The sequence below is a fragment of the Erpetoichthys calabaricus genome, chromosome 12 (genome assembly GCF_900747795.2).
Source record: "Erpetoichthys calabaricus chromosome 12, fErpCal1.3, whole genome shotgun sequence".
Lineage (NCBI taxonomy): Eukaryota > Metazoa > Chordata > Cladistia > Polypteriformes > Polypteridae > Erpetoichthys > Erpetoichthys calabaricus.
Genome location: NC_041405.2, coordinates 48,166,953 through 48,183,436, shown reverse-complemented (window position 1 = coordinate 48,183,436; position 16,484 = coordinate 48,166,953). Strand labels below are relative to the sequence as shown.

General features: G+C 39.3%; 2 protein-coding genes across 4 annotated transcripts in view; both read left to right on the top strand.

Annotated features, from left to right (window-relative positions):
* The first annotated feature begins 529 nt into the window (after positions 1–529).
* On the top strand, positions 530–6,846 carry LOC114662126 (ankyrin repeat and SOCS box protein 12-like). 2 transcript variants are annotated; one of them, XM_051934512.1, is made up of 3 exons: positions 530–731; positions 5,640–6,414; positions 6,534–6,846. In XM_051934512.1, the coding sequence occupies exons 2-3, from the start codon at positions 5,649–5,651 to the stop codon at positions 6,689–6,691; spliced, it is 924 nt and encodes a 307-aa protein (XP_051790472.1). In that variant the 5' UTR covers positions 530–731; positions 5,640–5,648; the 3' UTR covers positions 6,692–6,846. The 2 variants fall into 2 exon arrangements, with proteins under 2 accessions (XP_051790472.1, XP_028671307.2); XM_028815474.2 differs by having other exon boundaries at positions 535–789.
* A 5,384-nt stretch (positions 6,847–12,230) lies between these two features.
* Positions 12,231–16,484, top strand: part of amer1 (APC membrane recruitment protein 1) — a 46,472-nt gene continuing 42,218 nt past the window's right edge. Inside the window, exon 1 of one of the 2 annotated variants that reach the window (XM_028815469.2) lies at positions 12,231–12,356. The gene's annotated coding sequence lies outside the window, so the exon portion shown is untranslated. The remainder of the gene's footprint in view (positions 12,357–16,484) is intronic. The other variant, XM_051934495.1, reaches the window with a different exon arrangement.

The window sequence follows — 16,484 nt, the reverse complement described above, 5'->3', positions numbered from 1 at the left end:
CAAAACCTTAAAATGTACACAATTGTCGATGATGTACCAGTTTGGAGTTGTCCCATCTATAAGAAAAGGCTACATGTCTGGTTTAATTGGTTCTATTTCACGCTTCACGCTCTAAAAATAAAAGGACCAGAAAATTGGGATTACTTTTTTGGTACATGTTAGATTCGGCCGTTTAATGGTGACCACAAGCAGCAATATTTCTATCCGATTCCAAATCTTTTCAGTCCTCCTAAGGTTCGCGGCGGCTGGGCAGGGGCTCAAAAAGTAGATATAAAAATTAAACGTTTTCTTCAGTTAATACAGTATGCCAAACATAATAAACAAGAACTGATTTCTGATTATTTTAAATAAATGCCGAAGATCTCAAAACGAAAAACAACCTCCAGCATCCACGGTTCACACTACGTCGCATTATTCGCAACACTGCTGCGCAGTGTCCATCCATCCATTGTCCAACCCGCTATATCCTAACTACAGGGTCACTTTTAGAAAGATGAAAGACATAGCGCGAGAACACCGAAGAAGGTCACGTTATCCACAATCTTATTGATCTTAGTTCTCACACTCTAGGTATATTACGATATCCTCCCGACCGGTGAACAGTCACATGTTTCCTCCTTGCTGTGATTGGTCAGTGAGTGAAGTAATGATCCAATCCAAGGATGGAAAATCTTGTCAGTCAAATCCACTAGGAAGTTTTTGTTGCAGTGTCGCGAACACATCAGATCCAAGTGAGTGAAGGTGTTTTTCCAACTAGACTCGCTACTTCATGTAAAATAATCAAAAGAGGTGAGGAATTTTGTGTCGGACGTGCAAGTTTGATACTGTTGGTTTTACTGTGCTTTTTTAAACTATCATATGTAGTACGACATTAGTAGTTTTGTATTTCCGCTGACGCTCTGAAGGTTTGCAGCTTTGATTTTTACACTGTGGGCACATGACGCGACTCAGGATAAGGCAGTACTGTAATGTGGTTATTAAAAAGTACATGGTCTTTAAGAGGTGACCTTTCCACGTACATTTTAGTGGGTTTGAACCAAGACGAGGCACATATTTCTGCCTAGCATTAACGCTGTCTTGCAGCACCACGTCCTCTGCCATCCTCAAGCGGAGCAAGCCGGCCTTTTTTTTTAATACATTGCGCCTTGCATACTAACGAGTAACATTTACGTAGATTTTAAGGGGAGCCTCAATACACTTTGTTGGTTTGGCGCTTCTTAATTGGATGGATTATTGGAGCATTAGGTAGCTCTGTGCACGTATGCATTTTTTACCTTAAAGTTAGCGGCAAATTTCCGTTTCTTCAATTGTATTTCATACAGATCTGCTTAGACTGCTGCCCAGTGTAAAAATTAAATCGTACACACTGGTGACTGGTAACGAGGGCTCACATAAAAAATCCTCTACCAACAATGCCCATTTTTCATTAAGATTTCCTTGTTTTGCCAAACTGATTGTAAATTTAAACCTTAGTCTTATACTCACTATAGGGCTGAGGTTCGGCCTTTTTTGGTTCACTGCGGGACATTCAGCAGTGTTTGAGTAGTAATAATACATTTATATAGCGCCTTTCCCATGCTCAAGGCACTTACACAATATAAGAAAGAACGGCAGGGTATACAGTATATAGCATTGTACAAACCAGATAAATAAATAAAGAAGATTACGACAGTGAATTCAGAGAAAAAAAAGCCTAACAGACAACATAGTTGATGGTCTAGCACACACACGTATAGGTTACATGAGCATCTTGACAGAGAAGTAAACTGAGAGAAGGGTAATAAAGTCAAGTAGAGCTAAAAAAACGCCTTCCTGAACAGATGAGTTTTGAGTGCACTTGGGGTTTTGACAGTACATTTAGGTTGTTGTCCTGACGAAAGATGAACCTTCTCCCAAGTATTGCATAGCCCCGTTTCTTTATATCTCAGATACGGTAGAACACCCTACCCAGACCAAGTGAAATAGGATTTTTTTTTTGTTCTTTTGTGAGCAAAACGTACCTTCTCGAGCTTTGTACTGAGTAGTAGGTTTGACACAGACAGGACAAGCCACACCATCCCTTTCATTAAACAAGTCAGGGGCAACAATTTTTAAAATTCGTAGTGTTTTCACATTTAACGAATTAGCATAATTTGGTGTGCTCATACGAAATGTAATGGTATACTTCATGAGGTAGAAGTACATAATAAACATGAATTGTTGCATCAAATATTTTAAATAATCTCGATTGTAATAGAAAATTGTCATTTTCTGATAGAGGTCCATAGATGGTTAGATTCCTAGTAAAGGATCAAAAATATAATCGTATAGTAATCACTGACCTTGAAATAGTCTAAAACGATATCTCAAATACTTGTGTTTAAAAATTTATTTTTAACCTTGTGTCAGTGACTCTTAGAGGGCTGGGGCCTCTGATAAAAAAAAAAATCAAGTATCAAAAATATTATACTGATCAGCTATTTTGAAATAGCATAAAATACTACACCTGCCTATATTACCGATCCGTATAAAACTTTTGTAAAGAGGAGTAAATTTGACCCCTTATATCCCTTTAGGGGGTGAACCTTTGTGTTCAGTTGCTGCGGCATATACAGTTTCAAGTCCTTCTGATCATTTTTTTAGAAGACACCTATTGATTTACTGTTTGTCATAAGGGTGTGATTTCCCACACAAAAAATAGTCCAAACTGCAATAAGTTAGGTTTTTTTGGGGGTATAGGGTGCAATCCCAAAAAGCTCAACACTCCGCATAACTAGATAGCAGGACAGATAAAATGGTATATCATATATGGTTGGTTTTCTTGTACTGGTGAGGCACTGGACCAAAAAAAAAAAAGTGATTTCAAAAGCATTCGTAATTGTAACACTTATGAACACAGTCGTGAATTTTAATATTTTTGTTGTAATGGAAAAAATTTAAATTTTATACTAAAACAGCATTTGCTCACAGTAGCATATAGCTGCAAGCTGGACACTTTTGACACACTTTAAAATTGCCTCCCTGTCAAGTGGCACACCCCTGAAACCCTCATTTAGAAGGAGAAGCAGCATAGGTTACTCAGATTGTCAAAGTTTCCTAAAAGCCTCGTGGTGTCCTCTCTGCAGCTAGATTCTTCTCATTGCCGCTGAAGTCACCCTGTTGGGAGAGGCTAAGCACTGCAGCACTTGTTCCTTTCCAAACACCTTTTTCAGTTCAACCTGCCCAGCTCTGCATATGTAGTTCTTATGTAGGGCAGAATTTCCTAGAAAAACTGTATTAGAGACTGAATGAAAGAGCTGAAAAATGCCTTTCCACTTGCAGTCCCAAGCAAGAAATAAAACTTTTAAAACACTTAAAGGACGCTTCCCTGATCTTAATCAGGAGTCTGTATACCATATAGAGGACAGCTGCTGGAGAGCCCAGACTCAAGATCACCCAACTGAATTTTGCCTTCTTTTCACAGAGTGTCAGGTAGTTGTGCTACATCTGCTTTCCTGACTGTTGAGGCTTTATTTGCCATCCCCATCCCACTCTTAAATTTGAAATACAGTGTGAAGGTTTAGGCTTTAAAAGAAGTTCAGTATGAAATCATTCCAGCACCACAGAATCCACACAATTTTCCTGTTTATACCACTGTATCTATAAAGCACAATCTCATTGTTCTGCATGCACAGCTTTGGTTTTCAAGCCACAAGTTTAAGGGTAATAACGTTTCATAAAATATATAGTCATTTAACTACTTTTTACCTTTCCACTTCCAAAACCTGGAAATGTTGGGTAGTTTGTCTAGTGTTTAGTATAAATGCTTCTACAGCAGTGGAATTAGACACAAACACTTTATATTGTGCTATGGGGCATAACAACGATAAATTAAACTGAATGATATGTTTCAAAGCAGGGATGGCTGCAGTGACCATTTTGCAAAGACTCAATCAGCTCTGCTCTCATTAGGGAAAAAACATTTTATTTTATTTCATTTTGGGCTATGCTGCTCTGAGATGTACCTAAATGTTGATGTTAGATATTATTGTCAAACCATAACCTTCATTTTACAACTCTCATATTAAGAATTCCTCCCACTAGTCCTTCTAGACTTACCAAAGGCTTCTTGGTCCTCCTGGGTTGTTGTCCTTGATCCTCACATCCTCAGAAAGAATGCCCTGATCCACATATTTTCATATTTAGTGCCACATTTTTCCTTTTACTTTTAGAAGCTTTACTGGACTCTGGGGACTCAGTGGCCTCCATTTTTCCTACCCTTGCCTCAACCAGTGACCTTCTATATTTGCCTTTAATATTCCTTTGAGAACTTATTATATTTAAATGTTTGCTCATTTGCATAACTTTTACACCACATGTATGGAGGAACCTGTGCATTGCCTCAAACTTAAATGCTTCTTACCAGTCTCTCAGTAACATGAGGCATCTCTGTTTGCTTTATGGTTGGATGGCAATGTGGTGCCTAAAAGTAGTGATTCTTAAATTTGTGTCAACAGGGTCAGCTTTATTGACCAAGCTGGTCACACAGCACACAAACAAATGCTACACAGAAACTCCCAACATATCTTTGGGTCAAATTAAAAAAAAAAATACAGACAGATTGCTAGGCTGTGTAATGCATTTCAGTGTGAATCTGAATGAAGATATATCAAGTAAAATGCACCATTTTGACAGACTGTTGGAACTTAATTTTTCTTCTTAATAAATGGATATCAAACATGTGATATTCCACTTAGAAAACTTTTTATTTTCTAAAGAACTGAGGGACTTTGTCATATTGACCCTTGCACAGGTCATTTCAAACCCTAAATATGGTTTACCAAGCCAGCATTCTGCAGCATTTGTTAAAGCCCGCTGCTAAGGAAAGCTGGTTATGAAGTGTCAGTTAAAATTATGCTTACTGCTTCAGTACAATTCCACTAATATAAGATACCTTTTCCAAAGTACATGCACATCATAGGTGGCAGCATGATGGCACAACAGTAAGTGCTTCTGCCTTACGGCTCAGTACAGTTCAAATCCAAACTTAATCTCCGTCTGAGTGGAGGTGGTATGCTTTCCCTGTGCTTAAGTGATTGCCCAGAACAACTTAAAGATGTGTTTTATGTTAATTGAAGACTCGTAAGTTGGCCCTGCTTGAGTCAGCATACCTTGTGATGGACAACTATCCGGTTTATGTTGGTCGAATCCTTGTGCCCGATACATTAAAGCAAGCGTCATATCTATGCTGACCAAAAATCTGATTATGTAGGTTCAGAATTTGGATAGACATCATGTGTAAGGGCAACATGATCAGAGACTTGGATTTGAATTCTAGCTTTGTTCCTGTCTGCAGAGTTTGCATGTCATGTTAAACACCATAATCCACCACCCTTGCACCCCCTCTTCAAAAAGTAAGAATGCTAGATTCACTGTATATACAGTATATTATATATATAAAAATTATTCTGGTATGAGTGAGTGTACCCTGTGTCAGACTAGTATCTTCGGAATAAACTCTGGCTCCCTACAACTTTAAAACTACTGTAGAATAGATTGTTCAGTAAGTGGCTAGATCCTCAAATGCATTGGTTCAGCAAGTCAAATGTGTTTAGTTTTATCGGTCTTCTTCATTGTAAATTTATGAAAGTGTTTTATCCTCTGCTTGATTTTTTTCCAAGCTGTATTTCATGCTACATTTTGCAGAAGAGGAGGACAAGACTTCAGATGCTGTGGAAATACAAGAACTTCATGAAGCGGTCTTCAACAACAACCACCGTTTGCTTCTGGTCCTGTTGTCACAGGAGCGGTACAGAAAGCTCATCAACAGCAGGAGTGGGTGGGGTATTCCTGGTACCCCACTGCGTTTGGCTGCCTCCCATGGTTACCTGAGCTGTGTGGAACTTCTCCTAGCTCATGGTGCTGAGGTAGACAGCTTAGATGTGAAGGCCCAAACACCACTGTTCACTGCGGTTAGTGGGAAGCACTTGGACTGTGTCCATGCTTTACTGAGTGCAGGAGCGGACCCCAATGGCAGCATCTACAATAACTGCTCCCCAGTACTCACAGCATCTAGGGAAGGGGATGTAGAGATCCTGAGTGAGCTTTTGGAACATGGAGCAGAAGTGAACACAAGGTCAAAAAGTAGCCTGTGGACTTCCCATTCACCAGTATGTAGTGGACCTTTGTATCTGTCTGCGGTCTATGGGCACCTGGACTGCTTTAAACTGCTGCTGATTTATGGAGCCAACCCAGACTTTAACTGCACTGAGGAGAAACTTCTTGTTAAGATCAAGCAACCCAAGACGATCCTGGAGATGTGCCTTAGACATTGCTGTGAAGCCGAGTATGTGCAGCTCCTGATAGATTTTGGAGCAAACGTCTATCTCCCAACGCTCAATGTAGAAAAGACCACTAAGCAAAAAGAAGCTTTGGAGCTGCTTCTAAGAGAAAGAGGTAGGGATGTAAATGTTAAAAAAAAACTGATGAAATTACTATTTTTTACCATGTCCAAACCTGAAACATGTTAATTGCTTAATTACAAGTTGGGCTTTGTTTCTTTCTTTGTTTTTCAGTATGTCCAAAACGCCTGATGTCTTGGTGTCGTCTGACCATTCGAAATGCTTTAAGATTGGCTGGCAGGCTGGCTTATGTTGACCGTTTGCATATTCCATCTTCCTTGAAACACTATCTGAAGCACAAGAGCAGGCCAATGGCAGATAATTTTCCATAATGATGAGGCTGATCTTCATAACAGTGTGGTCATCATCCATAAAATTCTGCTCTTAAATTCGGGGTCAGTTCAATGAATTGTACATGTTTGGTTGCTGAGTCACTAGCACAATATGAAGTCCAAAATTGGTAGGCAATAAACAGGTTTATTGAGCAGCTCCAGTTCAGTCTATGACAGTGCCTATTTACACTGCCTCCTTCTGGTGGTCTGGTAGAAGAAAACAATTATGTATGGAGCAGGACTTCCTACTCTTGGTCCTGATGGGGGGTCTTTGCCTTTAGTTTTTTCATCCATTTAATCATACAAATTCTGGACAAACTCATTTCATTATAAGCTTGTGAGCCTATCCCTGCAACATTGTAAGAAGAGCAGGAACCAAACCAAGAAGGGATGCTATTTTTCAGCAAACTCACTAGCATTATACTACTACTGGACCCCATCAGAGGCACAAGTCAACCTGATGTGTTCCTCTTTGTGTTGTGGAGGGAGTTTATAGTAATATAACAAAATATGCATTGCAGAAGATGAACTGGCCGGTCCCTGGAGTCCTAAGCCAGAAATGCTGACCATAGTGCCACATCTTTTAGATTTCATGTTTACCCTTTTCTGAAGGGCCATTTCCTCTCTTTTAAAGGGAAAAAATGTGTGTCATATGCCTCATTGGTAAGAACACTGTAGAATTTATTCATACAATACAGGGAGCAAAAATGAGTATATCCATCATAAACTTTCATGCATAGGACCTAATTCCTCTTTCTTACCTTATTTAGGTTTCATCATCACTCAAACTGTGCTCCTTCTTAAGATTTTTCTCATTCATTGGAACTTATAAAAACAGTGACTTCCACCTTCAATGGGCTTGTCCTGAATTTCTTCTTCCTGTTCACAGTGATGGGGAGTGGAAACCTCTCTTGGTAGCTTCCATTCCTGTAGAGTGCACAAACACGTTCTCTATTCCACTTGAGAATCACTACTTGAACTAAAAGGCGTTTCTTTGGTTATTAAGAAGAACCCAGAATCAAGGAAACTCAAGAACATTGGAAGTACACCACATTATAGAATCAAATGGAGTACAGTGCAACCTGCTGCACTATCCCAATGATTTTCTTTTAAAATACTTAACACAAAGATAAAATCTTAAAAACTTCAAGATATTTTCTCCGACTCCGTGCCTAAATAACCACTTGTGTTTGTGATAAAATTTCTTAAATTGATAATTCAGACAAGGTTGATTAAAGGCAGTCTGTTAAGAAATTAGTTGTTATAATGGTCTCCACAACCAATATTGGGGTCCCTATGTAAGGGAACTATTTTGGATGAGATGACCAATGCAGAGCTTTACAGCTCAGCTTTATAAAATACTCAATCCAATGTACCAACCCTGGATGTGGCACCAAGCCATCACAGGACACTAAAAGTGTATTAAATATTTTGTTTCAAACACTTTCTATTCTTTGTGTTTAATTAAAACTAGGATTAAACATCCTGGGTTTGAGCATTCATTCTGTGTCTCAGGGTATTGCGATTTCCCCCTCACACACTAAAGATGTGAGAGTTAGGCCAACTGGTGACTTTACATTAGCCCTGTTTGAGAATGTGTATATGTGTATTCTGCAGTGTAACAGGACCCAGTCCAGGGCTGGTGTCTGCCTTGAATGTTATACTACTAGGATATAACTCCAGCACCCTGCAATATTGTCTTATAGCTAAAAATTGGCAGTCCACAGAGAGAAAGCTTGTGATGACTGAGAAAATGCAGATGAGTGCTAATGATGTGTAAAACAAAGTACCAGTAATTAGAACATAACCAACAATTTTACAAATGAGAAGTCTTTTAATCTATCAAAGTAAGTTGTTTAATTATTTTATCTAGGTGTTTAAAAAAAGAAGTCTTTAGACCAAGTGGTATTTTTTTAAGTTTCTGTAGAACCTTCTTTGAGGAATCACTCTTGTTTAAATCTTAAGTGCACTTTTCTTAACTTCTACTACTGACTGTCTTTGCCTGTGTGTGACATTGATCTTTTTATGCATGTTATGTGCAGGACGTCTTGCCCTGTGCACAATGTGTTCAGAATTGGCTAGAGCAGGGGCACCCAAGTTCAGTCCTGGTGTACTACTGTGGCTACAGGCTTTCATTCCAAACAGTCTCACAAATCAGTGGTTCACTATTATATCTGATGTCACACACGTGCGCATGGGAGGCAGCTAAGGGGCTTGAGTAAGGGCAATTCCGAGGCATACTGGGATGTGGCAGAGTGCACCGACACTTTTTCTCCCTTTCCTGTAGACCATTCACGGGAGATTCCACCTGGCTCTCTTGACGTCACTTCCGGGACCGAGCCTATGGAAGGAGACCTTGCCGGCTCCAGCCCCTGTGATGTCACGTCCAGGCTCGAACCAATGGCTGAAGACCTTCATGAGCCCGACCCTTATGATCTCACTTCCTGTCTTCCCCTTTAAAAGCCTGCACCTTTTCCCTATTCCCTCAGTTATGTTTTGGACTTGGTTTTGTGCACAGCAGTGCTGTATTTACTTACTCAACTTTGCAGCCAGGAAATCAATTATACGGGTGGCTGCCCCAAACCTTTCCATGACTCTGTGTTGAGTTTCTGACACTGATCAATTTAACTGTTTTGGCTTCTTTATTTTCTTACTTTGCATTCAGAAAAATTCTCTAGTATGATATTTGCATTTAGCAGAAATTCAGAAATGTGTTTTCTTTGCCATTATTTTAAACATCTACATTTCTTTTACCAATTTTTTCACTTTTTTTCCCAATTGTTTTTCAATTCAACTTATTTTTGTGGAGTTTGCTCCTAACATTGTATCCAGATTCAGACAATTTAATGATGAACAGTGCAGAGTCAGACACAGGTGCAAAAAGAAACAATTTTAAGGCACAGCCACTTCTTCAATGCCACATTTATTTGAATGCTAATTAGTAAAAATTGAAAGTATAATGGCAGGATGCATCTCTGCCTTGTAATGAAATGGCACAGAAAAGGACCATACCTTACAGCAGTGAGTTGTGCACTTGGATGAGTGCCTCATGGGGATCTCTATCAATCCTACAGGACCTATATACCAAAAGGTGCATTAACAGAGCAGCCACGACCATGGAGAACTCCTTACATTTTCTAGAGTCAGTTTAAATGGTTAAGATCTATATGGCACCTTCATTGCCTCAAATCATGACCAGAAAGACTGAGAGAGAGCTTAATTTCTCAAGACAATAAAATAAACAGCTATCTTGTCAGACATACCTCTATTGTAAAAATAGTCAAATCTATTAACATCTATTATTTAATTATTATACCACTAATGTAGATGTGTGCTACACAATTACAATTACTTGAGTATTTTTAATCTGCACCTTTTATTTAATAATTAGTTTTTTTTAAATGTATATGTTTTAATTTTATTGCACAGTACTGTATAGGCTGCTCACTGAGCTGCATTTCATTGTATACCCCGTGTGTATACATGTGACAAAAAAATCTAAATCTAGTAATAAAAGGCTGAATTAACTAAGTGGTCCTAAATTTCAGTTCTGTGGACCACCTTAAGCACTGGTGTTCATTCCAACTATCTACTGCTTTTAACTGGACATGTGGCCTTTATTAAACAAGGTGTTATTTTCCAGTTTGTGCCAGAACTTAAATGGGTTTGCTAATTTTTTAAAGGAATGTAGCGAGCATGTGTGTGACATTAATTAATTGATCTTTTCCTTGCTTTCTAAGATTTTGCCATTTTTTATGTTTTTGGACACTTAAGCCATTTGTATTAATTAGCTCACAAGAAACATTTTACACTGAAGTAGCAGCTTCCCTTTAGTGTCATTTACACCTGTGTCTGAACTGCTCATCACTAATCATCATCATTTGGATACCATTAAAGGAGTAAACTTAACAGGTAAAGGTGAATTAAAAATAAATATAGTAAACAAAACATTTAAAGATATTGGAAAAAAGTTAATTTATGAATTTTGTTTACATTTATTTGTGGAACTGGCTTTTACAAAAACCCACCGCCAAAGTAGTACGCGAGAATTGAACTTGAGACCCCCTGGGCTGGAGACTTTCACAATGCTGAAAAGGTTCACACATTTTTCATAATGGTTTAGTACGGTTAAGCTTCCTCAACTGTAATACCATCTGTTAATGTACACTTTTAGACTATTCTTCATTCGTTTAGGCTAGACTTTTTAAATATTTCTCCCATTTTTAATCCTAACTTCAGTACATTTATTGCGTCTAAACGTTTTAAATGTGTTCTTAGTACAGGAATATACATGCATCACACACTGCACTTACAGTATAACCTTCGAATCGATGCGACTGTGGTTTCTGCGCCACGTTCTTTTTAATCGTTTTACTCTGTTTAAAAGGATGGCGTGTACCATTCATCCGTTCCTGGAAAACCGGTTTCTCCAACGTATGTCAACCTGAAATTGAGCCTATTTGAGCACCAAGAATGAAATCGGCCTTGGTGTACCTGCAGAATATCCATCCATCCATTATCCAACCCGCTATATCCTAACACAGGGTCACGGGGGTCTGCTGGAGCCAATCCCAGCCACTACTGGGCATACACACACACACACACACACACACATGCCAAGCACACACTAGGGTCAATTTAGGATCGCCAATGCACCTAAACTGTATGTCTTTGGGCTGTGGGAGGAAACCCACGCAAACACGAGGAGAATATGCAAACTCCACGCAGGGAGGACCCGGGAAGCGAACCCAGGTGTCCTTACTGCGCGGCACTGCGCCACCGTGCCGCCCCTTCCTGCAGAATACCCTTGGTATATTACTGTCAGTTAACGTAGCAGACGTGATGCAATTTCTGAGGAAACGTGGGAAGAACACGCACATAAAAGGAGCACCAGCGAGGGACAGAGTAAAGCTTAACGGCTGCCGTAATGTATAAAACTCTAAATTACAAGCGAACTGAATTTTATTTTGTTGCAACGCGAGCTACTGTCCTTTCTCAAAGATGTGAAGGTGGAGTACCGCAGGTTGTTTTTTTTTGGTTTTCAAATTCCATACACCCAAGAAGTTTTTCTCATAATCTGTTACATAAAGTTTTACATACACTATTATACAAAACATTTAAATATATAACACTAAAAAGAATATATTTAAATATTAAAAAGTAGAATAAAGGCAATAATATTTCGACAGTAATATTCCCATAAGGGTTGAAAACATCGAGGAGCAGATTGAAAGGCTTTAACTCGAAAAACTATATATACCACACACTCTGTAAGGAAATGTTAAATAAGGGACTACATGTGATTCATTTAAAATTTATGAATGAAACATTACCTAAATAACTTTAAAAAATGATCAGACGTGAAGAGGTGTAACTCACAATCTCGCTCTGCGGGACACCTGTGGCAACTGCCCCCGTGTGCCGTGCAGTTAGTGCACTTTGACCCGCCCTGCCCCTTTAGGATGGGCGGGGTCCTTCTAAAACACGTCTGTGATTGGTTGAGTTGAGAACAGCTCTGATTTTGATAGCGTCTCTCGTGTGTCAGTTGTTTGGGTCTGCCTATGCGCGCAGATTATGCGCAGTGAGATGAGACTGAACAAAAAAAGTGATGTGGAGGCGCTTGTTTACGGTGTCTCCAAGCTAAGCCTTCGGTGCCTAAAATAGGGTGAGTGGTTCCTCTTTGTTTGTTGAGTTGAAGTGCGGGAGAGCTCAAAAATAAACTAAGCAAGAATATGATTAACGGCATAACATGACGACTTGGGGAGGAACAATTTGATGAACGCAGAGTCAGGCCGCCTCGCAGTCGGGGCTCCCCGAATTTACGTGAAACAGGTCGGCCCAACTGCTCAGCTACATCTCGTTTGTGTAGTTGTACTTTGATGGATATCATTCTTCAAACGGCGGATAATTCGGCAGCTTCATTATGCAGTAAAACGTGGTCCTCGTATGACCTGTGTGCATGAACACCGTGGCGATGTGTTTGGGGTGATTGGGCAGCCTGCCCATCACTTGATGTTTGTGTGGTTTCTGAACTGCAGTCATAGATTGCGTATGCAAATTTCGAGGTGACTACTTCTCGTCTTTTAGAGTATTGTGTGCTTTGCTGATGCAGCGTGAAACGTTGGTGTTGTTAGTATGAAGACAACACAAAGGGATGGATGAGTTTTAATGCTTTGATATAACAAGTCAAATGTACCGTTTACGCTGGCTTTTCTGCTTGTTCGCGGTATATGTCGCGTTTAAGTGTAGAGTGGCATGTGTGCTGTCCTCGGCCGACAAATGTGTATCGTTTGTCTATTGCTTAAGCTTACACCTCATGGCTCTTTGAGATTTGATCCAGGTCTCTCGTGTAGCACGAAGGACGTGTGCATAAATCCAATGTTGTCAGTCTCCAGTCTTGCTTAAACCATCATTAGTTGTTGGTCTTCACTGTCAAAATGTAGATGGACCGCAGATCCATAGGGTAGGTGGTTGTCATTAACAGTATCTATTGACAGTCCTTAACAAACAAATAAATATTCATGATATTGTTTTGTTAGCACTTCCCAAACGTTGTTCAGATTTCAAGTTTAAAGCAACATAAACAATGCTGTCATTTTATACACTTCTATGTGATATAGAAGACCATGAATTAAGTCGGAATACAAATGAAAATGAGAAACATGTTTATCTTAAGAGGCTGGTTTCAGTGAAGTCTAGCAGATATTGCTGCCTATCAGGTTGGAGATTGAGTACCCTGATAACAAGCAGCACAGGATCTGTTGATTCTTTAGCTCTGAAAATTGCTAGTGATTTGTTTTATAATGTGTGTGTTTTTGCTTCCTTTTGAAGGACACCTGATATGAACCAAAGTAGAATAAGTACATTTGCATTGTACCAAGATTGCCTTCTAAAGCACCTGCCTGCCCGCCCAAGGAAAATTATTACCTCATTTGTTTGCTTCCTGGGAAAGGTGATTGTTTTTTGCTGACACCACTGCATTTATTTCTCTGTGTCCCAAGGTTGCATCATTTTTAACTGGCTTCAGAAATACTTGCAGATCTTGCTGTTTAATGATAAGCAGATGGCTAGTCTGATTGACTTTGTAGGACTAAAAAGGAATTGGATTTAGGAATTCATTCACTTTAAACAAGGTCAGACATCCCTCCAGTATTGGTAAGCTGCAATAAATCCACATAGCTAGGATGGGGGGGGCGGCATTAAAATTTACTTTACCGTCTCTATAATTTATCTAGCATCTGTTTGCTTTTGACCCTTTTAACTGATATTATTAAACAGTAAGTTTTTCAGTCATGTAATTTTTGTAGTAACAACTTTCTAGGTCATCAAATTAGTTTGCATTTGATCTAATTTTTTTTTTAAGTTCACACATTCATAAGATTTAGTTTTATATGTGTTTGTTTTTTGCAGCTTAAAAAACTGGGTCCCTCGGTGGAGTTCTTGCCGAACTGCTGATTTTTGGAGTAATAGTACTTCTCCTGGAGTAGAGTAACAGTCAACCTATCCTCCTAGCTTTTCTTTGTGTGTGTATAGTATGTGTATTTATTAATACATATATATACAGTATGTGTGTGTGTGTGTATAGAGTGTTTCAGCATACATCTGTAAAGAAGAAAACGAAGGTTAAGCATTATCTCCTAGCTGTAAAGGGAAGAAGGTAAAAGGTAATGTTTTGGCTACAAAGCCATCATCAGGGGGGTATTTTTCGTACGTTGTTTACATCATCCTAGATCAGGTGCCTCATCTTGGATGAGTTAATGCCGGTGACACTCATCCGGGATAGGTCGGTTTTTCAAACGCAGCCGTGCATTAGATTAGTGTAGTTGGATCAAATCTTACGAGATGAATGCGCGCGCCCACGCTGAGTGAAAAGCCCATATATATTGAGTCTAGAAAACATGATCAGCAAGTCTTTGATAGGCTGTAACAAAATGACGAAAGAACGGACGCATTTTTTTTTTTCACACACGCGGCGCAAGACCTTTTATTCGAAGGACATGAAGAATTTCAAGATTTAATATGCACAAGGGGTAACACTGCAAAAGCAGCCCAGACCAGAAAAAACAGCTGGCAAAAAGTGGCCGACAAATTAAACGCTAAGTAGTGTGCATTGTACTTACTGAATGCAGCATTTCATTTCCTATGTGTCAGATTAATTATTATTTAATATGTCATAATTCCAGATCAAACGTGAGCACAAGGAGAACATGGGAACAGGTTAAAGTGAAGTACAAGAATATACTTCAAACTGGTAAATATTGGTATATAACTATTTAAAGAATTGTTGACATAAAGAATCATATATAATACAAAAAACATTAATTTTAAAGCTAATCAGAAGGCAGACAAGCAAAAAACAGGTGGCGGTCCACGCGGTCCAGACCTAACCCCTGCAGAAGAGTTGGCTCTCCAGCAAAATGCCCATCGCCCTGTTTCTGAGGGCATTCCAGGGGGAAGCTCCTCCACAGAACCAGTGGCAGGATGCAGTGGTCACTTCATTTCAGGTAATGGATGGTCATTGCATATATTTGTCCTCCATGTATGCCATAGGTATGTTCCATGTAGCCCTCTTTTTTGTTGGGTCAGTTGCAGGGAATGTCATATCCCTTGAACCTGTGTCTGACCAACGAGATATTGATGAAGGTCAAATATTTGATGAAGACACTATGTCTGATTATTCATCAGGAAGAGAGGTTCATTTTCCAAATAATGTTTGATCAAACTCCACTCTGATCAGTCCCATGTGCCCCAATCACATTTGGAAACCCTGGTAATGAGAACGTAAGGCTGATTGAGATTCTTCATGGAACTATGGGTGTTTTTGCCTGTGTTGCCTACCTGCAATGGCATGAAACGCCTCTTTTGTTGTCTGCACACGCAAGTGTCCAGGAAACACTATGAAAACCTGAAGGAAATATTTCAGAGCCAAACAGACTTTATGAATTGCCTGGCAAACTGCACTTTTAGTTAGATTTTCCGCATCGCCTACAGTATATAAAAAAAGTGCCGCTTGTAAAAAAACCTCAAAGCAATGCCTACTGTCTGTGTGGTTGTGCATACCCGACTTCGCCTAGTTTGACTTCGAATATAAGGTGCTAATAAATCTTTGAGGTACAATATTCCCCCTCGGCTAAAGCGGTATCTTTCGAAAAGAATTTCCTCCAGGAGCAATAAAGGATCTTGCTGATCGCGCAAAACCCTCTCTATATGAAATTCTCTTCGTATAATTTGCGCACCAATATCTATTGGTCGCTCATTCATGAACAGCGAAGCCATGACTGGATGACTTTCACGCACCGTCACTGATTATGTAAACAAGGATTAGTTTACACAGGTAGAACAAACCTACTCCGAGCAGGTTTGAGGATTAGGTTGTGTTGCTATGACAACACTTCCAGCAAGAGTTTCGAAAAACCGACAGATCCAGGATCATGCCAAATCGTCAACAGATACATCCGGCTAAACGACTAATCCACATACGGAAAATAACCCCCAGGTGTGCAACTTTTATATATAAAAAAAAAAAAAAAAAAAAGAGCAGGTAACTTATATAGAAGGGAACAAACCTGAAGGAAAAAGTAACAATAATAATAATAATAATGCATTTTATTTATAGGGGCACTTTACATTAGCAGTAAATCTTAAAGTGCAACATAAAAAGATTAAACAAAGGCAAGATAAAAACACAGATAAAACAACAATAATTATAGCATTCTTGTGATTGTGAGAGTAGGCATCATAAAGCTGCCATCAGAGAAGATGAATGGAAAGGTTAAAATGTTAGTTGGTCATT